This window comes from Carcharhinus amblyrhynchos, chromosome 10 (genome assembly GCF_965287045.1).
Source record: "Carcharhinus amblyrhynchos chromosome 10, sCarAmb.v2.hapA, whole genome shotgun sequence".
In the NCBI taxonomy this organism is placed as follows: Eukaryota; Metazoa; Chordata; class Chondrichthyes; order Carcharhiniformes; family Carcharhinidae; genus Carcharhinus; species Carcharhinus amblyrhynchos.
In genome coordinates this window covers 81,044,112-81,071,853 of record NC_137333.1, presented here as the reverse complement: position 1 = coordinate 81,071,853, position 27,742 = coordinate 81,044,112, and the positions used below count along the sequence as shown (strand labels likewise).

Sequence of the window (27,742 nt, the reverse complement as noted above, 5' to 3'; positions counted from 1 at the left end):
TGTACTCATTAGAGTTTAGAAGAATGAGGGGAGATCTCATTGAGACATATATGATGATGAATGGGATGGATAGGATAGAGGTGGAGAGACTCTTCCCGCTCAGAAAGGACAGTAGGACTATGGGGCACAGCCTCAAGATAAAGGGGGGGGCGGTTTAAACCAGAGTTGAGGAGGAACTTCTTCACTCAAAAGGTGATGAACCTCTGGAATTCTCTGCCCGTTGAAGTGGTGGAGGCTGCCTCGCTCAATATTTTTAAGACGCGGGTTGATGGGTTTCTGATAAGCGAGGGGATTAAGGGTTATGGGGAGAGGGCGGGAATGTGGAACTGAGCCACGACAGATCAGCCATGATCTTATTGAATGGCGGGGCAGGCTCAAAGGGCTAGATGGCCTACTCCTGCTCCTATTCCTTATGTTCTTATGTATAAAATGAATATTTCACATTGTGTTAACCACAGGAAAATATCTTATCCAAGTCACAGTGAAAGAGGAGGAATTAATACGCTAGAAGAATTTAAAATTAATAAAGAAAAGGTATTAGATAAACTGACTAAATTTAAAGGATTTGGTAAGGTGCATCCAAGGAGACAGAAGAAAGCCAATGGTCTTCCTTCAACTCGGGATGGTGCCAGAGGACTGCATAATTTTAAATGTTACACCTGAGATCAAACAGAGGCATGAAGATAAACCCAGGAACTACAGGTCTATCAGTTTAACTTGGGTCAAAAATACAAAGTGCCAAAAAATCCCAGCAGCCAGGTCTGATAGCATCTGTGCAGAGTGAATAGAACTTGTTGTCTTGATGACCATTCATCAGAACTGCACCGACTTATTGAATAGGGAACTCAAGTCCCTTTATACATCTACACTTTCTAATCTCTCACCTTTAAGAAATACTCCGCCTGTCTGTTCCTCCTGCCAAAGCAGATAACCTCACATTTTTCCATATTATATTCCATCTGCCATGTTATTTGCCCACTCAGTAAGTCTGTCCAAATCCCCTTGAAGTTGCTTTGCACCTCCCTCACAACACACAGCATCACCTAGCTTAGTGTCATCTGCAAACTTGGAAATGTTACATTTGATCCCCACATCCACATCTTGATACATATTGTGAACAGCTGGGACCAAAGTACTGATCCTTATGCTACCTTGCTTCAATTTTTGCCAATGAAACACTTGTGGGAAACTTTTTCAAAAGCCTTCCAAAAATCGAAGTTCACTACATCCATTGATTCGCCTTATCAACTCTGTTGGGAACATTTTCAAAAAATTCCAACAGGATCCTCAGACATAATTCCCTATTCATAAATTTAAGCTAACTACGCTCAAGCAAATCATTATTATCTTAAGCCTTCATTTATCACATCCCTTATAACAGATTCCTGCATTGCAATTCGCCTCTTTCCTTCCCACCCTTCAAAACAGAGGGGTGACATTTAATATCTTCTGGTCTACAGGAAATGTCATGATGTGGAGATGCCGGCGTTGGACTGGAGTAAACACAGTAAGTCTCTCAACACTAAGTTAAAGTCCAACAGGTTTATTTGGTAGCAAAAGTCACTAGCATTCGAAGAGCTGCTCCTTCATCAGGTAAGTGGGAGTTCTGTTCACAAATGGGCATATAAAGACACAAACTCAATTTACAAAATAATGATTAGAATGCATGTCTTTACAAGTAATCAAGTCTTAAAGGTACAGACATGAGAGTGGAGAGAGTGTTAAGCACAGGTTAAAGCGATGTGTATTGTCTCCAGACAGGACAGTTAGTGAGATTTTGCAAATTCAGGCAAGTTGTGGGAGTCACAGATAGTGTGACATGAACTCAAGATCCCGGTTGAGGCCATCCTTATTGAACTTGGCTATTAGTCTCTGCTCAGCGATTCTGCGTTGTCGTGTGTCGTGAAGGCCGCCTTGGAGAACGCTTACCCATAAATCAGGGGCCGAATGCCTGTGACTGCTGAAGTGTTCCCCAACAGGAAGAGAACACACTTGCCTGGTGATTGTCAAGTGGTGTTCATTCACCCGTTGTCATAGCGTCTGCATGGTCTCCCCAGTATACCACGCCTCGGGACATCCTTTCCTGCAGCCTATCAGGTAGACAACGTTGGCCGAGTTGCAAGAGTGTACCTGGTGGATGGTGTTCTCACGTGGGATGATGGCCTCCAAGTCTATGATCCGGCACATCGTGCAGAGGTTATGTGGTGTCGTGGTCACTGTCCTCCTGAAGGCTGGGTAGTTTCCTGCGGACAATGGTCTGTTTGAGGTTGTGCGGTTGGTTAAAGGCGAGAAATGGGGTGTGGGGATGGCCTTGGCGAGATGTTTGTCTTCATCAATGACATGTTGAAGGCTCCGGAGAAGATGTCATAGCTTCTCCACTCCAGGGAAGTACTGGACGATGAAGGGTACTCTGTCCGCCGTGTCCCGTGTTTGTCTTCTGAGGAAGACGGTGCAGTTTTTCAATGAGTCGAGTGCCACATCCTGTTCTTATGAGGGCATCTTTCAGCGTCTGAAGGTGTCTGTTGCAATTCTCCTCATCTGAGCAGATTCTGTGTATATGGAGGGCTTCTTTAACATGTTTAAGGTGGAAGCTAGAGAAGTGAAGCATCGTGAGGTTATCCGTGAGTTTGCGGTACAGTGAAGTGCTGTCCAAGAATGCAACCGATTGCAGAGAGTAGTGCATGATGAGTCTGATGGTGGGATGGAACTTGTTGATGTCATCATATAGTTGTTTCAGTGATTGTTCATTTGCGAAAGGATATATTGGCCTTGGAGGGAGTACAGAGAAGGTTCACCAGGCTGACACCAGAGATGAGGGGGTTAGCTTATGAGGAGAGATTGAATAGACTGGGCCTGTACTCCTTAGAGTTTAGAAGGCTGAAGGGAGATCTTACAGAGACTTACAAGATAATGAAGGGGCTAGATAGGGTAGAGGTAGAGAGATTCTTTCCGCTTAGAAAGGAAAACAGAACCACAGGGCACAGCCTCAAAATAAGGTTTGGGGGGGGGGGGGGGGGGGGGGGGGGCACAGTTTAGAATGGAGTTGAGGAGGAACTTCTTCACTCAAAGGGTGGTGAATCTCTGGAATTCTCTGCCCATTGAAGTGGTGGAGGCTACCTTATTGAATATATTTAAGTCACAGGTAGATAGATTTCTGATAGACAAGGGAATTAAGGGTTATGGGGAGAAAGCGAGAAAGTGGAACTGATCCACTTCAGATCAGCCATGATCTCATTGAATGGCGGGGCAAACTCGAAGGGCTAGATGGCCTACTCCTGCTCCTATTTCTTATGTTCACCACGAGTCCAAAGGAAGAAAACGTCATCGATGCATTTAGTGTATAGCATCAGTTGCAGATCCTGTGCAGTGAAGAGGTCTTATATGAACCTGTGCATGAAGATGTTGGCATATTGAGGTGCAAATTTGGTCCCTGTGCTGTTCCATATGTCTGGATGAACAGGTTGTTGAAGGTGAAGACATTGTGGTCCAGGATGAAGCGGATGAGTTGTAAAATTGCATCTGGAGACTGGCAGTTGTCAGCGTTAAGTACGGAGGCAGTTGCAGCAATGCCATCGTTGTGGGGGGTGCTGGTGTAGAGTGCCGAGACATCCATTGTGACAAGGAGTGCTCCTGGTTCAACTGCTCCCTGTGTGCTGAGTTTCTGTAGGAAGTCCGTAGTGTCATGACAAAAGCTGGGGTTTCTTTGTACAATGGGTTTCAGGATGCCCTCAACGTAGCCAGAGAGGTTCTCGCACAGGGTCCCATTGCCTGATACAATGGGACAGCCGGGTGCATTTGACTTGTGTATCTTCGGGAGGCAGTAGAGATCTCCAACACAGGTAATATGTGGGATAAGAGCACAGCGGGTACTCTGAAGGTCCGCATCAAAGGTCTTGATCAGTCTGTCGAGTTGATGGGTGTGTTCTTTGGTCGGATCTGCGGCTAACTGTCTGTAGTGTTCCTTGTTCAGTTGTCAGTACATTTCTTTGCAGTAATCCGTTCTGTTCAGTATGACGATAGCCCCTCCTTTGTCTGCTGGTTTGATGGTAATGTTGCGGTTGGTCTTGAGAGCACAGATGGTGTCGTGTTGTGCTTGGATGATGTTCAGGGCTGTCTTGAGTGTGGCTGATGAATCTGACTTTGACGCACCTCCTGATGGCTTGGGCATACATGTCAAGTCAAGGGCAGCGGCCTTCTGGAGGGTCCAATTCAACTCTTTTCCTCTTCGGTTGCTGCACTGTTGGCCTCTTGGGGTTTGTGGAAGAATTCCCACAGCCTCATTCGCCTGATGAATTCCTCTGTGTCTACTGCAAGACTGATGGGATCTATTTTGGTGGTTGAGAACACCATCCACCAGGTATACGGTACATACTCTTACAACTTGGCCAACGTTGTCTACCTGATACACTGCAGGAAAGGATGTCCCAAGGCATGGTACATTGGGGAGACCATGCAGATGCTATGACAATGGATGAATGAACACCGCTCGACAATCAATAGGCAAGAGCGTTCTCTTCCTGTTGGGGAACACTTCAGCGGTCACGGGCATTCGGCCTCTGATCTTTGGGTAAGTGTTCTCCAAGACGCCTTCATGACACACACAGTCGCTGAGCAGAGACTAATAGCCAAGTTCCACATACACGAGGACGGCCTCATGTCACACTATCTGTGACTCCCACGACTTGCCTGACTTTGCAAAATCTCACTAACTGTCCTGTCTGGAGACAATACACATCTCTTTAACCTGTGCTTAACACTCTCTCCACTCACATGTCTGTACCTTTAAGACTTGATTACTTGTAAAGACTCGCATTCCAATCATTAATTTGTAAGTTGAGTTTGTGTCTTTATATGCCCTGTTTGCGAACAGAACTCCCACTTACCTGACGAAGGAGCAGCGCTCCGAAAGTGAGTGGCTTTTGCTATCAAATAAACCTGTTGGACTTTAACTTGGTGTTGTGAGACTCCTTACAAAAAATTTCCCAGGATCTATAGAATTTTCGAAGATAATCAGCAATACATCCACTGTCTCCATAGCTACCACTTTCAATACACTGAGGTGTAGAATACCAGATCTCAGGGGCTCCGACCAACGACTATTGTCCCTTACTGTTTCTTAGCTCCATCCAAACAGATTTCACATTTTATTCATCCAGTCTGACATCCTCCTTTACTAATGTACTGATTCTATCCTTTATATTAGCACAACAGCACCTCCTTTACCTTTTTGCCTGTCCTTCCTAAATATCGAATACCTATTATATTCACCTCCTTGTCTTGGTCACTCTGTTGCCGTGTTTCCACAACGCAATTAGATCATACCTATTGGACTCTTTTTGTGTCACAATTCATCTACTTTGCTGTGAATTTTATATGGATTCAGGCAGAATCTTTTTAACATTATTCCAATTTCTCAGCCTAGTTGATCATCATCTAAATTTGCTTGTTACTTTTCTACTTTTACTTTACTTCCAAGCTGAGCAACCCTCAGGTTCCCCTGACAAGATGATTTAAATCCTCCCCAACAGCACTAGCAAATCTTCCTGCGAGAATATTAGACCAGCTCCTGTTCAGGTGTAACCCATCCCTCTTGTACAGGTCTCATGTGGCCCAGAGCTGGTCCGAATGCCTCAGAAATCTGAAGCTCTCCCTCCTCCACCAATTCTCCACATGTTCAATCACTCAATCCTCCTATTCCTATGCTCACAAGCACATGAGCTGGGAGTAATCCTGAGAATACGCTTTGAGCTAAAGCTTTTAATTTCCTTCCAAACTCCCGAAAATCTGCTTTCAGAGCCTATTTCCTCTTCTTCCCATGTCATTGTGGACCATGAACTTTGGCTGTTCATTTTGTCACAGAAAAATGTCCTACAGCTGCTTCGTGACATCCTTGACCCCAGCACCAGAAACACAGCACACCATTCTGCAGTCACTGATCCTCTGACTATCAAATCCCATATTACTAGTACCTGTTCACTTTTCCTCCTCCCAGCCTGCACAGCAGAGCCACTCATGATGGCACAGACTTGGCTCTGGCTGCACTCCCGAGAAACCTTCGCCCTCACCAGTATCCAAAATTGAAAACCTATTGGCAAAACAAATTCAGGGGAGTCCTGCATTACCTGCCTTCTTCTTTTAGGCTGCCTGATAGTCATCTACTCCCTCTCTGTCTGCACACTCCTAACCTGCAGTGTGATCTAAATACGTTATTGACGTAGTTCCATGCCTCACTGATGTACCACAGTTACTCCAACACCACTTAAGTTTTGATAGTCGAGCTTCTGCAGCTGGTGACACATCCTGCAGATGTGTTCATCCAAGATGAATGCTGGATGTACATTCCATTTGATCAAATGGCCCTCTTTTACCAAATGTGCAGGATTACAGGGAGAAGATGGGGGAACAGCACTAGGTGAACTGCTCATTTGCAAAACCGTGCAGAAGCAATAAGCCAAAGGGCTTCCTTCTGCGCTGTAGCAATTCTGTGATTCTGTGGCTGCTGGAGAGGATTGAGATGCAAATTTTGGGAAATCAACCTTTAAAAGATGACCGTGGTGCTCGATGATTTCCTGAATGCATTCAACTGCCTGAATTCTGCAATATGGCAGACTGTGTGTGGAGCCTATTACCAATGAATATGAATTTCTAATTCATGGCATGAATACTTAACAGTTATACATGAAGACATTCAGTCATCTTAATACAGTGCTGTTGTGCCTTCTCTGCAGGAGTCTGTGGCACTAATAATATCTCTCTGGAAGCTTTATACGGAGGCCAAAAAGATTTTGGTCTTAATCATCACCTCTATCAGACGGGAGACTCAACGGCTAGATTGATCAGTCAGATCACTAATATCCCACTGATCAGTAGGTATCCTGAATCATAACCTGATAGCAGAGACTATCATGTCTCTGGAATCATGCCTACGAATGGAATATGACATTATCTTTCAGTATGCCATCACATCTGGATCCCACGAGCCCCTGAACGAATGGCCAATCTGATGTGAATAAGTCAGCTGATGCAGTCTGCCTTGGCAAGATGTTTCAGCCACACTACTGTCCTCCACGGTTGCTCAAGCTGAGTTTGTTATGAGCCTTTCATATTGCAACCCTGGGAAAGCACCTGTAGTGGTATAAATATGAGCATGAGGACATTGCGGAAGGTGATAACTAGTGTGCAGGCATTTGTGTGATGCTCTTTGAAATCTTTATATGGGCGGCACAATGGTTAGCATTGCTGCCTCACAGCATCAGGGTTCGAAGCTCGGCTTGGGCCACTGTGTGTGGCGTTTGCACATTCTCCGTGTCTACATGGGTTTCTTCTGGGTGCTCTGTTTCCCTTCCACAGTCTGAAAGACATGCTGGTTAGGTGCATTGACCCAAACAGGCACTGGAACGTGGCAATTAGAGAAATTTCACAGTAACTTCATTTCAATGTTAATGTAAACCTTGCTTGTGACTAATAAATAAACTTTATATGCAAATCGGTATTCCTGTAGGAGCTAATTACACTACGATACTGCTTAACATAAATATCAATCTTGGTTTTTGAGCATTCGGTTTATTTGAGGATGCAAGGGCTGGGAGACAAGATGATGGACTGATTGTTAATTCACAGGAGAAGGGATTGTTTGTCTGAAATGTTCTTCATGAGTTGCTGCCAAAGATCTCTATTGGACCATCCTGCTTCAATCAACATCCTCGATGGCAGTGTTCACAAGCTCATCTTACTGAAGATTCTCTTCCAGGCATCCCCATCCAAGAGCAAAGATATGCAGGATGAGACTGACTGCCCTTGACATCAAGGCAGCATTTGACTGAGTGTAGCATTAGGGAGTCCTGATCAGGGCAAAACCAAATCAATGCAAATCAAGGGAAAAACTTTCCAATGGTTGGAGTCACACCTAGCACAAAGGAACATGGCTATGATGATTGGAGATCAATCACCTCAGTGCCAGACATGCTGCAGAAGTTCTTCAGGGTAGTGCTCAAAGCACAACCATCTTCAGCTGCTTCACCAGTTTCCTTCCCTCCATAATAAGATCAGAAATGGAGCTGTTGATGAATGATTGCATGACATTCAGCATCACTGTCAATACCTCATCCATCATAATAAAAATTTACACACTGTGAAGCAGTCCGTGTCCAAGCAAGACAATATTCAGGCTTGAGCTAATAAGTGGTAAGTAACATTCGGGCCTTACAAGTGCTGGGCAATGATCATTTCCAAGAAAGGGGAATCTAACCATCTCCCCTTGACATTGAATGGCATTATTTGTTGAACTCCCTAGCAACAACATCCTGGGGGTTATCATTGACCAGAAACTGAACTGGACCAGCCACATAAATACAGTGGCTACAACAGCAAGTGCAAGATTGGAATTTCTGTGGAGAGCCACTTTCCTCCTGATTCCCCAAAGCCTTTCCATCATCTACAATGCTCACATCAGGAATGTGATGGAATACTCTCCACTTGCCTGGACAACTACAGCTCCAACAATACTCAAGAAACGCAACACTGTTCAGGCAAAGCAACTCTTTTGATTGGCACCTCATCCATCATAATAAAAATTTACAAACAGTGAAGCAGTTTGTACCATCTACCGATGCACTGTAGCAACTCACCAAGGCTTCTTTGTTAGCACCCTCCAAACACGCAACCTCTTCTACCAGAATGAAAAGACAGCAGATGCATGGAAACATCACCACCTGCAAGTTCCCTTCCAAGTCTCATACCATCCTTGGAACTATATGACTGTTCCTTCATTATGGCTAGGTCAAAATCCTGGAACTCTTTTTCTAATAGCACTGTCAGGTTCCTACAGCATATAGACGACAATGGTTCAAAGCGGCAGCACGAGCGCCTAAATGCTGGCCTGGCCAGCGATGCCCAGATCCCACGAAGAAACGAGAAATAAAAAAGCTAAGTGATCCATTATGTTAAAGAATTAGAAAAAATATATAAAATAAAGGATACTGTGGTAAAGGAGTGCTGGAATAGAGGGACCCTGGGGGTAAATGTGTGCACATTGTTGGAAGCGACAGGACAGGTTTAATAAACAATCTACAAAGCTTACAAGATCGTGGACTCTACAGATAGATGCAAGGCGTATAAAAGAAAGGATGCTACAGCGAACCTTTATAAAACGTTGGTTCGGGCTCAACTGGAGGATTCTGTCCAATTCTGGACATGACTTTTTAGGGTGGATGTGAACACATTAAGGAAGATGCAGAAAAGATATACAAGAATGGTTCCAGTGATGAGCACAATAGTTAAGTGACTAGTTTGAAGAAACTGGGGTTGATTTCCTTTGAGAAGCAAAGGTCAATAGGTGATTTGATTGAGGTGTTTAAATTCAAGATGGGTTTAGGCAGAATAGAGAGGGAAGAATTGTCCCCAATTGGCAGAAGATTTCAAAACTAGAAGACATCAGCAGAAGGACCAAAAGAAACACAAGGAAAAGCATTTTTCCAGTGAGTGGTTAGAATCTAAAATGTGGCAGAGGCAAACAAACTTGACTTACACAAAGCAGAATAAAATACAGAGCAACAGGGAAAAAGTAGGAGAGTGGGACCAGTTGAGTTGCTGTTGAAGGGAATCAGGGCAGACAAGACACTAGCATTTTTAATTGCTCATGAACTGGTTTAAGACAGAAGACATTCTTGGGTTGAGGAAACTTTAAAGAAATGTGCAAACCTCTGTTCATCTGACAAAGACAAAGACAAAGAACAACCCAGCACGGGAAACAGGCCCTTCGGCCCAACGAGCCTGCGCCGCCGCATCGCCCTACACCTATTCTACCCTGCATGTCTACGAATGGGACCCTACTCAGTCAGATTCAGGGAAGAAATAGTGTCAATTTGGTGGAAACCAATTAGCCTAAGAGCACATCTTTGGGGTGTGGGAGGAAACCGGAGCGCCCGGAGGAAACCCACGCAACCACAGGGAGAATGCGCAAACTCCCACAGACACAGGCCCAAATCCATGTATCTGCACAGCTAGCAGTGCTAGTCACTGAGCTGTTGTGGAGCCCGTCTATCGGTCCAGGATCAAGCACACACACCGACATGAAGTACTAGGCCACTCCTGGACTTCCAAGAGCAGCCCACGCACGACCCGCCGTGTGCATGCCCCTCGCTTGACACGAGGTGGACCTCCACCTGTGGAATAAAGACAAAAAATATTAATCATACAGCCTGCCCTTCCGGTGTCTCCCGAGGTTTAACCCTATTTAATAGCCCCTACCATATCCCTCCATTCTCGTTTCACTCATGTGCCTATCTAACTGCATCTTAAACGAGTCCAACGTTCCTGCCTCCACCACCCTACTCGGTAGCGCATTCCAGACCCCCACAACTCTCTGCGTAAAGAACCTTCCTCTTACCTCCAAATTATACCTCCCCCCCCTCACCCTTAAGTGATGACCTCTCGTGTTCGTACCCAGTCTAGGGAGCAGTCTCTCACTATTAACTCTATCTATTCCCTTCAGTATCTTATATACCTCTATCATGTCCCCTCTCAATCTCCGTCTTTCCAAGGAGAATAGCCCCAGTCTCTTCAATCTCTCCTCGTAACCCAGTCCCCCCATGCCAGGCAACATCCTGGTAAACCTCCTCTGCACCCTTTCTAGAGACTCCACATCCTTCCGGTAATAAGGTGACCAGAACTGGACGCAGTACTCCAAATGCGGTCTAACCAACGTTCTGTATAACTGAAGCATTAGACGGCAGCTTTTATACTCTAAGCCCCTTCCTATAAAGGCTAACATCCCATAAGCCTTCCTAACAACGTTCTCTACTTGTGACGCAACCTTCATGGATTTGTGAACCTGCACTCCCAGGTCTCTCTGTACGTCTATACTCCTAATCAGCCTACCTTTTATCACATAGCTCCTCTCTGCATTATTCCTTCCAAAATGCATCACCTCGCATTTGTCAGGATTAAATGCCATCTGCCACCTATCTGCCCACTGCACCAACCTATCTATATCCTGTTGTATCACCTGACAATCCAGTTCTGTACCCGCCAACCCTGCCATCTTGGTGTCATCAGCAAACTTGCTGATCACACCACCTACTCCCTCTTCCAAGTCATTTATGTAGACTACAAAGAGCAGAGGTCCCAGTACCGAGCCCTGCGGCACACCACTGGTCACTGGCCTCCAGCCCGACAAGGTACCCTCCACAACTACCCTCTGTCTCCTATTTCCCAACCAGTTCTCAATCCACCTAGCTATCTGGCCTCGTATCCCATGCGCCTTAACCTTTTCTACCAGCCTACCGTGAGGGACTTTGTCAAACGCCTTACTGAAATCCATATAGATGACATCAACGGCTCTCCCATCGTCAACCGTTTTTGTCACCTCCTCAAAGAATTCCACCAGATTCGTAAGGCAAGACCTCCCTCTAACAAAGCCATGTTGCATATCCCTAATCAGATCGCAACGCTCCTAATGCTCATACATCCTACCCCTAAGTATTTTTTCCATTAACTTCCCTACCACCGACGTCAAACTCACCGGCCTATAATTCCCAGGGTTATCCCTACTACCTTTTTTGAACAACGGGACCACATTTGCTACCCTCCAGTCTTCTGGGACCTCACCTGTGTCCAAAGAAGAGACAAAGATGTGCGCCAGAGGCCCAGCAATTTCATCTTTCGCCTCCCTAAGCAGCCTGGGATAAATACCATCAGGCCCCGGAGCTTTATCCGTCCTTACGCTACCTAAAAGCCCTAGCACTTCCTCTCTTGTAATAACTATATCCTGCAACTGAACCTCCGCTCCCTCCAAGAGACCGCACGATTCCGAACCCCTCTCCTTCGTGAATACCGACGCAAAGTATTCATTCAGGAGCTGTTGCTGAAACTGAACTCTATGCCATTGTCGTTTCCAGACTCAAGTATTTAATTGCTTTCTTGGCAATTATAATTTTTCTTTCCCCTCGTGCAATCCAACTTGTTGTACTCAATTCTCTCAGGTCTAACCCTGACATTGTTCTGAAGCCTGCTGGCAAGGGTTTTATCCAGCTTACTGACAGCAGAAGTTGAGTACCAAGTCTCAGACACTTCTTCCTACCTCTCCCGAACATGATCCCACCACCAAACATTAAGCTATTGGTTCCAGAATTGTCACTGACCTTATCTCTTTTTGAGATCTTCCCTCCACAGCTTCCAACCTCATAGTCCCTTGACCCTGAACAGTCTGCTTATTCCACCTTCCTAAAATCTACAAACAGGACTACGCTGGTATAGTCATTTGTCTGTTCCTATTCTTATTTAGAACATAGAACACTACAGCACAAACAGGCCCTTCGGCCCACGAGTTGCGCCGATCACATCAACACCTACCAACCTACAGACCTATCTATAACCCTCAATCTCATTAAACCCCATATACTCATCCAGAAGTCTTTTAAAAGACCCCAGCGAGTTCGCCTCCACCACCACTGACGGCAGCCGATTCCATTCACTCACCACCCTCTGAGTGAAAAACTTACCCCTAACATCACTTCTGAACTTCCCTCCCTACACTTACTCTATTTTTACTCCCCCATCCAGTCTCTTCCCACTATATCTATGACTTTTCTGATACCCCCAAGTCATTTCAGTAAATTCCAGTTTCTTGGCACAAACCCCTTTCTTTTCACAAGGGGCATCCAATCTCTCTTCTCTATCCAACATTCAGGATTGTCCGAGAGCTCTGCATTTGTCCCCCGAACAGAGGTGTACTAGTTCCCATCCACCACCACTCTTGTCCACCTGAATGAACTGGTTTTCACTGAACAACTTCTCCTTTAACTTGTCTCACTTCCTGCAAATAAAAGCTATGCCTATCTTTTTGTGGGGCATTAATGATCCAATCCTACTCAAGCCCACTCCTCCAGTATGTGGATGAGTGTATAGGTACTGTTTCTTGCTTTCGCCCATATGAAGAGAAGGCAGATACACTGAACAGTGATCTAAAGGTAAATTTTGTTGGGCTTTCCTTTTGTGAAACTATTTAACATAAGTTCAACCTATTAGAACTTACGGTTCAAGCAGATGCACCTAAATGATGAAACAGATGGTAGTAAGCCTTTGGAATTTAGTCCAATCCCCAGTGCCTTATTCAAGATTTTGAGCCTAGCAGAGTTCTAAGAGATTGTTAATGATTGAACAACAAACCTGACATATCTATGGAAACTGGAAAAAGAGACATTGGGTGCTGCAACTCTTTTCACCTTACTTCCAGATAACTCCACAAGTCAATAGGGTAGTCTAATCTGGAGAGCTTACTAATATACTGTTCTGCTAACTTGCAGGTTTTAAACGCCAGCAGTAAATCTACGCAAACATATGGTCCCTCACCTCATTACTTGCCAGACTCAATTAAAGTTAATAGGGTACACCCTACGATTATAGTGTATCATTAGGAAGAAAACAGAAACTTGACTTCAAAAAATGTAACAGTTTTATTTGGAGACTTTTCAAACATGGTGATGAATTCCCATATGTGATCAGAGACTCAAATGATAGATAAACAAAATCACAAGCAGCTCCAATTGAATTACCTTGGCTCTAACATTAGTGTTTCTTTCATTCCAAATGAACCATTGTTGACAAGGTGTACTCTTACAAAAACGGCGGAAGTAATGAAGTATACCTAAGTCCATTTCAAACTAACCTGTGATACTCAACCAAATGAGAGTAAACTCTGCCTACAATTTGATTATATGTAAAGTTGGCATCAATTCATAAAAAGGTACTTTTGTTATTTTAAGTTCAAAATCAGAGTATTAGGAAAACAACACACAAAAACAAAATTGGGAGGTAACAGTAAAAATTACCAAAATGCAGATTGAAATGGCCGTAGAAGTGCACTGACTTAATACAAATTTCCATGATTATAAAATATTATTTTCGCAAAAAACGACGTTTAAATTATTAGTCAATAAATTGCATTGCAAAATGGTGGTTGCTAAAATTACTGTTCCATGTACTATAACTTTGCTGAAATTCAATTTTATAATGTTTGTTCTGAATGCTGTTGTATGCAGTGTATCCATGCTGTAGTCTTTATCAAGTCTCTTCAGATATACTTCACATTTTGCAGTGTGTTTCGAACACTCATTATTCCACAGTATAAAATTTCTTGGTGAACACACAGATAAATAAATCTTTTAATTTCTTTATTGTCCGACCTGCACAAATAAACCATGATTTCTGAAATTGCAGTCTGCAAACAGTTTCTGTAGTATAACTTCAGTCATGATAAACTGCTTGCCTGACTTGGAAATTTTAATTGTCAAGAACTACAACATTAAAAGTAAATTCAAAATGTAATTTTTCACTCTTTACAATCAGAACTTCAAATCCCTTTCACACACTATTCAGTAAACATCTGAGTATTAAGTTTATATTGATGGACGTCCTTAGTCAAATGTATTTTTAGAGATACTGAATTATATGTCATTGTATGCGTTGATTTTGACTTCTTAATTGATATTACATTGGTCTTATCCAAATTTTCATGCTGTAGCACCAGGCATATTAAAGGGGAGAGCATTGTAACCTTAACTTTGAACTGCAATTGGGGAAAATAATTTTCTAACTCTTCAGTTTGTCCATTTCCTGTAAAGCAATATATGTCACTTCATACAACATTTTACAAAAGGAATACTGTTTTATTTTACAGCATAACACAGTCTGCAAAGAAATCTTCAACGTACATTATGATTTCATCAAATTATAGTCATCCAGGCTTTTGTCAATACTGCTCTACAGCTGTACTGTATCAGTACTCAAATGACTGCATGAATAAATAAGATAAATATTATCTATACTTACTTGGATTTTGAATTTTTATTGTTGAGTCAGGTTCTGGATGAGGTTTATGAACAACTTGTGTGCACACTTGTTCAGTCAAAATCTAAACAAAAAATAAAAGATATTAACATAATCATTCATGGTAACAAGCAAACCTTCATTCAATATCCATATGAAGTGGGGAATTCTATTTTGCTGGTCGGATTATTTTAGAAAGTTTGAAAGTAACTTTGATAAGTAAACACTTGCAAAGGTAAACAAAACTCAGTCTTCAAAGCGTTATAAAATGTATTTTTAAAACTAGTTTTATTAAAACATAGAAAATACAAAGCAAAAAACATACAACGGACAAAGACTTTGGCCAATATCTAATAGGTTTGGCCAAAGGAGAGATCCAAGATAGGCTCAATGACACAACAGCACCACTGAGCTTTCTCCACAGATTTCCATTTTCGTACCAGAAGCTTGGTCAACTACATAGTTTGGTTATTTCAATTATCTCAAAATACACCTAAGTAATTAATTTACAGAGTTTAATTTAGTAATCAATATGTCGATCTATGATAATTTTGATGCTCAAATTATAATCTGACACGTAAAATATTGATATAATTTGTCTGTCCATTTTACGGAAGTTCTCCCCCAAAAATGGCTTCTTATGATTCAGCATTTCTGTAACCAGTTTAAAAACCAGCTCTAATACCAAACAAAGGCACTTTTATCATTTGGCATTATTGTCTCACCTGACATACATGGGTAATTTAATTTGCTGCATAATTTGTACCTGACTTCTCCTGGTATCTTCCATTTTACTGGCATGTTATAAACTCATTTCTTAGAGACTTTATTAATATATTCCTTAAATATCTTATTTTTTGCGTATTATTCTCAAACCACATATTAAAACACTAGCTGCTAATTATCCTCATGTTGGCTATTTAAAATTAATCAGAATTCTCAACTACATATAAATATCTACTATTTTCCCAACATTGGCCTGAAACCTGCAATGAGTGTATCAGTGCCGACTGTTGTAATGGAAGAAATATGGAGAGAGCATTTACACGGTTAAAAGCAGAAATCCATTAAGTTGCTATCTGAGATACCATGCTCCTCCAGACAATGAACTGCCGCAGTTCTCACCAAAGACTTGTTATTAAAATGACTGCAACAATATGGACTTGCTGTATTTGCCCACTAGTTCCACATTAAAAACAGATGAGAAAGTCAGGACTTGAACATTCAGCAGTGAGTTTTGAAACCACAGAAGTAATAATGACTGAACAGTCTCTCTTGTCTAAAAATATAACTTTGCAAGTGCGAGTCTCATTTCCACAGAACAAAATTAATGTTGAAGATTTAAGGAATTGATTTTTTTCCTGCTTTTTTATATCTTTCCTTTAATCCCATATGCTCTCAAGTAATTATTTAGTTTACTATACATCATTTAACTCTAAATCATATTTTGTGCATTACATTCCCTGGTTTAGACTCTGCGGCTAATATTTTACGACCTCGCTTGAGCGAGGCTCGTAAAATCCTGCCCAAGACCAACGGAGAATTCCGCTCTGTGAGACTTGCCCCCCCACTTTCCAGGGCAGATGTGGCAGTAAAATTCCAGCATGTATTTCTCAATGAGAATGCTTCAAACTGATTGACTAAGAGTCTTGCTATTGCTTTCCTTGTTCACAGATACAACAGGCCCTGTAGAAGTTATGGACTTCAAGAGATCAGATTGGAGGTGAGGTACAGGTGAAGGCAGCAGAGCAGCAACACTGATTGGCTGTTCCAGATACGATTTGCATAGGTGCAGTCACTGCGATCAGAAGATGGACTTCTGGAAGACACCCTACATCTGCTTATGAAGGCAAGGGTCCAGGTAAGGGCAGCAGAGCAGCAATGCTGATTAGATGGTCCAAGTAAGATTTGCCTAGGCATAATCACTGCAAACATAAGGTGGACATCTGGAAGACACCCTCCATCTTCATATGAAGGCAAGCATTCAGGTGAGGGCAGCAGAGCAACAATGCTGATTAATTGTTTCAGGTAAGATTGGAGCAGCTGCTGCAAAGGCAAAATGGGGAAAGGCCACACTGTAAGGCCATTTAAAGGAGGCAGACCAAGGGCCTGGGAACTGCAGAATACCCTTGATCTGCGTACCAGTGTGCCAATCTGAGCAATAACAGCACACAGTAATTTTTGAGGCATGTATGTAGTTTTAAGTTTTGAAATGTTATGACTGTAATTTGTATAGAACTGTAAAAAGTTTTAATCCTGCACTGTTTGCAATTCAAATACACGTAGATTTGCAATGGTTTATTTGAGATTTTTATGAGTAAAATATATTTTTGGAAAAAAGGTGGTTCAGTAAAGGCCACACTGTAAGGCCTTTTAACGGAGGCAGACCAAGGGCCCGGGAACTGCAGAACACCCTCGACCTGCGTAACTGAGTGCCAATCTGAGAAATAATGGCACACGGTAATTTTTGAGGCATGTATATAGTTTTAAGGTTTGAAATGTTATGACTGTAATTTGTATAGAACTGTAAAAAGGTTTAACTCTGCACTGTTTGCAATTCAAAGACATATAGATTTGCAATGGTTTATTTGAGATTTTTACAAATAAAGTATATTTTTGGAAAAAAAAGTTTCAGGTAAGATTTGCATGGGCACAGTCACTGCTACCAGAAGGTGGACCTCTGTGAGATGCCCTCTGTCTTCGTGCGAAGGCAAAGCATCCAAGTGATGGCAACAGAGCAACAACGCTGATTGACTGTTCCAGTATTATTGACATAAGCGCAGTCACTGCTGCTAGAAGATGAACCTCCAGAAGACACACTCTTTGTGTGAAGACAAGCGAGCAGGTGTGGGCAGCAGAGTAGGACACTGGCTATTTCAGGTAAGGTTTGCATTGACACAGTCACTGCTACCAGAAGTAGGTTGTGGAGGAGCTGTTGTAAAGGGACAATTAAACCCAAATACTAGTTTTCAGCGCTTCCCTCCCGACCTCTTCCTCTAACCAAAAAAAGTCACTGGGAGGGGAGCAGGGGAAAGGTGAGTTGAGATTATTTTATCTGTTTACCTGTATAAGGGCAGTATGGCAGCTAGGGCAGTGGTATGCTCCGCCTGCCAGATGTGGAAAATTAGGGAGCAATCTAGTTTCCCTGACAACATTGTTTGAAGGAAGCGCATCCACCTGCAGATCCTCATAGACCTCAATGTATAGTTGGAGCAGCAGATGAACACACTGGGAGCGTAGAAGGGGCAGAGCACACTCTCTGCCCCCGATACAGGGAGATTGTCACACCACAGGTTCAGTCAGGTAGATGGGTGACTGCCAGGAGAGGCAGGCTGCTAGTGCAGGAGTCTCCTGCGGCTATTCCCCTTTCAAACAGTTTTGGATATAGTTGAGGGGGATAGCCTCTCAACTGAAGATACCAGCAGCAGCCAGACCTGTGGCACCACACCTGGATCTGCTGTGAAGTAAGGTTGGGCAAAGAGCAAGCAGGCAGTAGTAATAGGGGACTCAATGATTAGAGGCATAGACAGGCATCTCTGTGACCACAATCAAGACTCCAGGATGGTCTGTTGCCTCCCTCGTGCCAGGGTCAAGGACATCTCTGAGCGATTGCACAGCATTCTTAAGGGAGAGGGGGAGCAGCCAGAAGTCCTTATACATATTGGTACCAAATACATAGGGAGGAAAAGGGATGAGATCCTGAAGTGTGAATATAGAGTTAGGCAGAAGGCAAAAGTGCAGGACCTCGAAGATAGCAATTTCTGGACTCCTACCGGTGCCATGTGCTAGTGAGAGTAGGAATAGGAAGATTAGACAGATGAATGCTTGGCTTGAGAGTTGGTGCAGGGGGTGGAGATTTAGAATCATTGGGATCTCTTCTGCGGAAAGGCTGACATGTCCACTTTAACTGGAGGGGGACTAATATCCTAAGTGGGGAGTTTTGCTCAAGCCAAGCGAGAGGGTTTAAACTAGTTTGGCAGGGGATGGGACCCAAAGCAATATGGAGACAGAAGAGAAGGTTGAGGACAGTGCTGAAGTTAGAGAACACATTAAATAGTAAAGGCAGTGTCAGTAATCCTAGTACTAGGCAAATCAGGCAAAAGCAAGACAGAGCCAGGGAAGTTCAGATTAAACTGCATTTATTTCAATGCAAGAGGCTTGACAGGCAAGGCAGATGAACTCACGGCATAGATGGGTACATAGGACTAGGATATTACAGCAATTACTGAAACATGGCTAAGGGAAGGACATGGCTGGCAGCTCAATGTTCCAAGGTACAGATGCTATAGGAAAGATAATAGGAGGTAAGAGGAGTGGGATTTGCACTTTTGATTAAGGAAAACATCACGTCAGTACTGCGAGGGGATATATCCAAGAGTTCACCCACTGAGTCTACAGGTGCTGAACTCAAAAAAGGGGGAAATCACTATGATAGGGTTGTACTATAGACCCCCAAATAGTTGGCATGAAATTGATGAGAAAATATGTAAGAGATTACAGAAAGCTCCAAGAAAAATAAGATGGTAATGTTAGGGGATTTTAACTTTCCCAACATTGACTGGGACAGCCATAGTATTAGAAGCTTGGATGGAGAGAAATTTGTTGAGTGTATTCAGGAGGAATTTCTCATTCAGTATGTGGATGGTCTAACTAAAGAGGGGCAAAACTAGACCTCCTCTTGGGAAATAAAAAAGGGTAGGTGACAGAAGTGTTACTGAAGGATCACTTTGGGACAAGTGACCATAATTCCACTACTTTTAAGACAGCTATGAAGAATAATAGGTCTGGCCCAAAAGTTAACATTCTAAATTGGGGCAAGACCAATTTTGATGGTAAGTTGTACTGGGTAAGTTGATAGAAGGTATTTTGAGAGACAGGATCTACAGGCATTTAGACTGATAAGGGACAGTCAGTATGGCTTTGAGACTGGAAAATCACGTCTCACAAATTTGAGATTTTTGAAGGGATAACCAAGAAGTTGGATGACGGTAGTGCAGTTGATGTTGTCTACATGTACTTTAGGAAGGCCTTTGACAAGGTACTACATAATAAGTTGTCGCATAAAATTAAATCTCACAGGATCCAGGGTGAGGTAGCCAAATAGATACAAAATTGGCTTGATCACAGAAGATAGAGGATGGTTGTATAGAGTTTTTCAAACTGGAGGCCTGTGACCAGTGGTGTGCTTCAGGGATCAGTGCCGAGTCCACTGTTGTCATTTATATTAATGATTTGAATGAGAATTTAGTAGGCATAGTTCGTAAGTTTGCAGATGACACCAAAGATTGCTGGCATAGTGGACAGTGAAGAAGGTTATCTAGAGATCTTAATCAATTGGGCCAGTGGGTTGAGGAATGGCAGATGGAGTTTAATTTAGATAAATGTGTGGTGATGCATTTTGGGCAATCGAACCAGGGTAGGACTTACTCAGTTAATGGTAGGGCATTGGGGAGAGTTATAGAACAAAGAAATCCACAGGTACAAGTTCATAGCTCCTTAAAAGTGGAGTCATAGATGGAAAGAGTCGTGAAGAAGGGATTCGGAATGCTTGATTTCATTGTTCAGAACATTAAATACAGGAGTTGGGATGTCTTGTTGAAGTTGTACAAGACATTGGTAAGGCTACTCTTGAAATACTGTATACAGTTCTGGTCACTCTATTATAGAAAGGATATTATTAAACTAGAAAGAGTGCAGAAAACATTTACCAGGATGCTACTGGGACTTGATGGTTTGAGTTATAAGGAGAGGCTGGATAGACTGGGGCTTTTTTCTCTGGAGCGTAGGATCTTAGAGGTGATCTTATAGAGGTCTATAAAATAATGAGGGGCATAGATCAGCTAGATAATCAATATCTTTTTCCAAAGGTAGGAGAATCTAAAACTAGAAGGCATTGGTTTAAGGTCAGAGGGGAGAGATATAAAAGGGTCCAGAGGGGCAACTTCTTCACACTGGTGAGTGTCTGGAACAAGCCAGAAGTAGTAGAGGCAGGTACAATTTTGTCTTTAAAAAGTGTTTGGACAGTTACATGGGTAAAATGGCTACAGAGCAATATGGGCCAAGCGTGGGCAATTGGGACTAGCTCAAGGGTTTAAAAAGGGGCAGCATGGACAAGTTGGGCCAAAGAGCCTGTTTTCATGCTGTGAACCTTTATGACTCTGTGACTCTATGACTCTAGGGGAAATCTCTGCTGACAAGCCCACAAGAACTCTAGGAAACTGCCAATGGGATGAACGGCAAACACCAATTCCAAGCTGCTAAGAGAGAAATCCAGGCCATTAGGTTCTTCATTGTACTGAGATTGACATTCTTGAAAATAAGTTCAACGTCCATATATGAATACAAATTTGCCATCTAAAATGGGAGGAATATCTCATGGGTATCCCTTTATAATACTTCTGCCATAGGCACGCATATGATCTTCTCTCAACTGTGGTGCACAACAGTTTCGTTTTGAAGCATAATTTGATATTTTTGTCTCTGAATATCAAAAGAAGAACTGGTCTCTAGTGTTCTGCATTATTTAACAATTTCAATTCCCTCTTGGATGGGAAAGTAGATTTAAAGGCTGGAATTTTACTGGCTCGCCCACCACGGAAATCGGAGTGAGCCAGGGGCAGAACATGAGGAAGTTCAATGACCTTGGGCAGGATTTTAGAGTTTTGGGACAAGCAAGGCTATAAAATACTGCCCAAAATATTTTCTATTGTGTTTTATTCAGTATATGTGATTTTTATGAACACTGTTTTAATCGTGGTTCATCGTGATCTAACTCTGGAGCATTCTTTATGGATTTCATTACTATATTCCCCGGAAAGTTCCAATTTCAATTTCTCGCCGTATGTACAAGCTGAACAAATTAAGGTACCTATCTGGATAACAACCACATACAGTACAGACATATATCTTTAAGGGTCCAATCCTATTATTCTCAAATGAAATAATCCAAAAATGTAGGAAACTATTAGTTAATTAAGCTCTGCCACTTGATCATAAGTCTGCCTATCACTTCAACACACTGCCCATTCAGAAACAAAATACTTTCCTTTCCCATGCCTACATCACGTGATGATATTTTCAATGCTTTTGATAAGCAACGGTTAAACAACTGTCAGCAACAAGACCTTTCTTTCCAACCATCCTGGTCAATATTAAATCTGTTTTTGGTAAGAGTAAGTCATAATGTACAGTGAGGGTTAGGTTTATTGATTAATGAAAGTTAGAAATCAAAACATAAATGGGAGCACATTTAGATTAGGTGCAGCATCAGAAACAACAGTAAACTTTAATAGAGACTGAAATTCATAGTTTCTAAATGCATATCTTTCACAATCATATGTTAATACTGCCTCAGTGGACCTGAACAGGCACCGGAATGTAGCGATTAGGGGATTTTCACAGTAACTTCACTGCAGTACTAATGTAAGCCTACCTATATCACTCATAAATAAACTTTAAAAAACTTTAACCCTTTAACTTTGAACTTCAAAAACTTTAAACTTTGAAAAGGATATCAAAAATTTTGTTGCAATGGAATGATTCTGTGTTCCTCCATTACACATATTCTAATATACAATTACTGGAGATGCACATTTCTGTTTGATAATAATATGATGCTGTGTGGAACATAAACTTATTAAATTTGTGATATAAATATGTCTTGGTCATATTATAATTTTTCCAAATAGGAGAACACTCACAGCAGGTGCATCCTAAGTTCTTTAACTAAAATACGAATCACAGTCTGGATTTTGTACTTAAACATTATGTTGAGGCAATATCACAAGGTCCTACCTAATGTAGATATGAAGATATGGAATAATTAACGCTGCTGTCCATAAATCTGTTTCTAGCTTGCATTTATTTCATTTCCTATCCATTTTTTTTAAAATCTTCAACAAGAAGAATAATCTTTTCACTTCAAGGTTTAGTGTACACTTCTCTGTTCATCCCAGGTGACCTTCAAGCATTTGTTCATCATTATTCAATGCAATATTTCTTACATCTGTAGCTTTTGTAAGATTAATAACTCTGACTTGAGGTTTTTTAATTGAATAATTACTGAGAAACCTCATACAGGTTTTAGTTCTCTTAGGAAACCAATTTCCATAGAAATACTGAGATATGTGCCATCACTGTACAACATCAAATCTATCTGACTTTTTCACGTGATACTTATTAGGCTCCATGGACTGAATTCAACAAGGCTATTTAATCTATTACGGACTAATTCAGATTGTTTATTGAAGAATTGTAAAATTCAGTATTTGTTGATTCATTGGTTTCTGTATTAGTACTAGCCTAACAGCAAGCAATTTCTGTCTTTCAAGAGTGGGACATAGCAGGCATCTCAATTTTTTAATTGTTTGGCTTATGACTGATGTAGGAATGTATTCATTGTCAATCCCAAGTTGTCATAGTAATTGTATTAAAAAAACAGACTGGGCCACTTCAAGTGGCTATTAAGAATCATCTACATGATCTCCAATGAACTACATGCTGTAAATAGGGACTAATTGTAAAGCCCAAGCATTTAAACTTACGAGCAGCAAGTACGAATACACAGATTATTCCAGAAGCGCTCAACTTACGAAAAATATATTTTTACTAGGAATAAGAAAAAAGTACTGCACAAAATACCGACACTATTGCAACTTTACCTTTTCTGCACAAATACAATAAGAATGCAGGAATTGATAAACGCTCCTAACAAAAATAAATATTTACTGTTGTTATAGCTGCAGGAAAAAAAAGCAATAAATTCACCTTTGAATGACACTGTACCTAGCATACACTTCTCACAACATTTACATTAGTTGATATGGTTGTCTCCTGGTGATCAATGCCTTACCTCATAAAGTGTGTTGTACGTTGTTACGGTAAGAGTATTGGTGTGCAGCATTAGCCTTTCTCCAAGCAAAGTGAATAGACTATGCGTGTGCATGATTTCCACCTTCCTTCTGAAAGAGTCAATTAGACTAGACATGACGGCACTAGTTCATTTTGCACTGTGATGAAAAATTTACCTAAATCTATGTTGCCTTCATTTAGGAGCCACTTTTGTTAAGTCTTTTTTCCAAATCAGGCCACAAAGGTTCCTATTTGCAATATTCAGGTTTTCCAATTTCGGACTTTTTTTTACCATTTTCAGTCAAGAGCAATATCAGAGCCACGTTAAGATTGTGATCTATTGACACATCATAAAGATGATTCAATAACTTAATACAAATGTTACTGCTCATTTTTCAGTGGTTGTAGTTTCTGAAAGGTCAGAAACTTAAAATAGTCAAGACATTTAACAATATCGACTTACATGTGTCCAATATCACAATGTTCCAAAGAAATGCCACAATGATTTCCTTATTTTAAGTGGACTAAATGTTACATATGTACATGTGGTACGTAGCCACTCTGAACCCACAATAAACAACATACAACCATAAGATGAAAACCAGTAATTACTTTTGATTCATGATGCTTAACACTGGTTGAAACCAAGTTTCAGGGATCCATTTGTTAATTCATAGACAGTTATTTTTCCTTCTCCACCCCACTTTGATCATTTGGTTTCACAAACACATAACTCTCCAAAAAGGCATGTGCAATTAAAGCAGAGTATTTATCCTGTTACAAACAAGAAACTTTGTGGCTTTATTTCGGTTTTCAACATTGGTAATTAAACTGGAAGCTGCTTCCACTTGGAAAATTGAACACTTGACTCCTGATTTTTAGTCTTCAGTATTGAAATCCCAATTATGTTTGAAACAAAATGAACCAAAGAATTGAAGTTCAAAGGGCATTTTATCCATTTACCCAAGCTCATTCCAGTCAGTCAATGCTGTGGTTTTAATTATCGATTGGTAGCAAGACAAAACATATTTGATATGTTAATATTAAAGATTAACAGATGTTGGAAGAGAATAATTTAGTTTCTCCATCTGCCGATCCATCCATGGAAATGTTTCAATCAAGACTACTAAATCCAGATATTTAAACATCACCTTATAAAAAGCAACAACAGTTCTTCTTCCAGTTATGTTTGCTGACTTCAAAGTTGTGGGAAGTATTGGGTAAAAATGTATCACTTGCTCCCAAGCCATTCTCATTCATAATGCAGAAGAGCAAAAAGATGATTCCACATTGCTCCCCATCACTCCACCTTCATGGTAGAAAGCAACAAAATATGCCCTAGATGCACTGGTCATGATCAAGAATTTTTTTTTTAAAGATCACATTCAAATCTGAATCCCATTATTTAAATGAAAAATATAGTGATAAAAAAATCCTTTGGAGGATCAGAAACTAGAATATTTGTTATTGTTGAATTGTCAGCCCATTTGATAGTATTTTTTTCCCCAAATAACTGCGGACAATTCACTTCTTATCCTATTGACCACTAGCTTCATTTCAGCTATTTATCACCCACTTCCATTTTTAAGTTGACCCTAATTATGCTATGGTCACTATTTCTCAAACTGTTGTTCTACTCAGGTCAGTTATATACCCCCTTTATTTCCTCCAAATAATTCCTTCCCTAGTTGGACTGAGAGCATATTGTTCTGAGAACCAGTCCTGATTACATTCTAAAAAATCATTTTCTACTTTGAACATATGTGCTATCGTTATTATAATTTATATTATTAATTTTCTTGCTATAATTGTCCTGTAGCCCTTATCATGTAAATTGGGCTGAATGTCTCTACTTGTATTTAATCACTACTGTGATGTACTTCCCATTCCATCTTTTAACTCCTTTCACATACATACTGCCTTAATGCAACCCTCTGGGGCATCCACATATTCTAGCACCATTAGGAAGTTCTTCACTAACACCACAACTTTACTCCCTTTTTCTCCCCCGGCCATTATAGCCAGGAATATTAAGTTACCAATCCTGACCAATTTCAAGCCACATTTCCATTACAGTAGCTGCATCCAGTATTTTAGCTTTCCAAGTATGTTTTGCATGTTTGCATACTCATATGCATACTAGTCAAATTTGCTAAATTTTTGATGTATTAAGCCTCATTAATTTTGTGTTTTCTAATTTTTTTGACATCTCTTGATTCTTCTCCAATAGTGTTTTTAGTATTCATAACCATCGTCTACTTTTCTTTCCATTTGTTACGCCTCTTTCATAAATAGCTACTTCATACCAGTTCAAATTGGATCACAGGGCACCAAATAAACAGGTTCAAAAGAAGACTAGTACTGAACTGCTAAAACTAAGCATATTGAGATAAGTTTCAACCCAAAATACATTAATTGCAATATAAAAATGAAAGTTTCAATACTTTGTCCAATCACTCTCACTGAAGCTGTAATGGCTCTCCACACTGTTATGGCTCTTGCATTCCAAAGGCTTCTTGCAGCTTGAGAACATGGAAAGAATAGAGTGGATTTACCTTAAAAGTAATGAAAAATTCTTTGAAAATGAATTTGGAGGGACTCACTTGTGACCAAGGTGTTTAAGGAAGTACCCCAGAACCTTCAATGCTTGAACTCGAATGCTTTCACTTTTTGAAGCCAGTAACTTATAAATAACCCTGGATGGGACAATAAAGATATATTAATTACAATGATTTACTAAAACAAATGAAATCAGAGTCATTTTTCACTTACAAACTTTTTACAACTTTCACATACTTGTTATCTAGAGCTGAATGTCACCCTAAAATTGTTCTTTAAAACAAACCAAACAAGGTAACATGTTCTTCTGTCTCTTTTGAAATGTGGGTACCCTGTGAAAAAGTATTTCAATATGTTCAGATAATTTAAAAGTCTGAAAATTTTAAAGAAAATAGTCTCTACTCCAGACGTGGAAATTAACAAAAGTGTTTTTTTGGCCAAGAAATTTGCCATATTTCAAAAATATGTTATATTTTCAAGGCACTACTGCAAACACTTAAAATAGACAATTTTTATTTGTAAACTCAATTATTTCATTTAAAAGGCAATATTAACACAAGAAATAGATACTTTTTTCACAATGAAAAGCTGCAAACAGATTGAATAAAAATGACAACTATTGAACAACTAGTAAAGCTCATGGTGCAATCAGCACAGGCAAATGTTAAAGAGTCTACAGTACAGAAATGGGTCATTCAGCCAAACTAATCTTTGCCTCACAATTACCACAACTTTTCATCTAGCACTACCAGCATATCCTTCTATTCCTTTCCCTCTCACATTTATCTAGCTTTCTTTTGATTTCATCTGTTTGTTTGCCTCAACTGCTCCTTGAGATAGCATTGTGGGCAGCACGGTGGCACAGCGGTTAGCACTGCCGTCTTACAGCACCAGGGATCTGGGTTCAACTCCAACCTTGGGTGATTGTGGAGTTTGCATGTTCTCCCTGGTTTCTTCCAGGTGTTCCAGTTTTCTCTCAAAGTCCAAAGATGTGTGGGTTAGAAACCTTACAGTGCAAAAAAAGGCCATTTGGCCCATCAAATCTGCACCAACCACAATCCCACATAGGCCCTATTTCCATAACCCCACATATTTACCCTGCTAAGCCCTTGACAAGAGGGTCAATTTAGCACAGCCAATCAACCTAACCTGCCTATCCTTGGACTGTGGGAGGAAACCAGAGGACCCAGGGGAAACTCACACAGACACAGGCAGAACGTGCAAACTCCACACAGACAGTATCCCGAGGCCGGAATTGAACCCAGGTCCCTGGTGCTGTGAGGCAGCAGTGCTAACCACCGTGCCACCCTTGTTGATTAGCTTTGCTAAATCGTCCCTTTGTGTCAGCGGGATTAGAAGGGTAAATACGTAATGTTATGGGGTTAGGGCCTGGGTGGGATTGTTGATGGTAAAGGCTTGATGGGCCAAATGGCTTCCTCCTGTACTGTAAGGATTCTATGATTTCCACATCCTTACCATTCTTTAGATAAAGCAGTTTTGCCTGAAT

General features: G+C 41.1%; 1 protein-coding gene across 2 annotated transcripts in view; it reads right to left on the bottom strand.

Moving 5' to 3' along the window:
• The window catches only part of nbeaa (neurobeachin a), an 825,376-nt gene that overhangs the window by 550,594 nt on the left and 247,040 nt on the right, over positions 1-27,742 (bottom strand). For both annotated transcript variants that reach the window (XM_080197464.1, XM_080197465.1), the window contains exons 17-19: positions 26,280-26,372; positions 23,678-23,786; positions 14,830-14,911 (exon numbers count right to left, since the gene is read on the bottom strand). In XM_080197464.1, the coding sequence (XP_080053590.1) occupies positions 14,830-14,911; positions 23,678-23,786; positions 26,280-26,372 (284 nt within the window). The remainder of the gene's footprint in view (positions 1-14,829; positions 14,912-23,677; positions 23,787-26,279; positions 26,373-27,742) is intronic.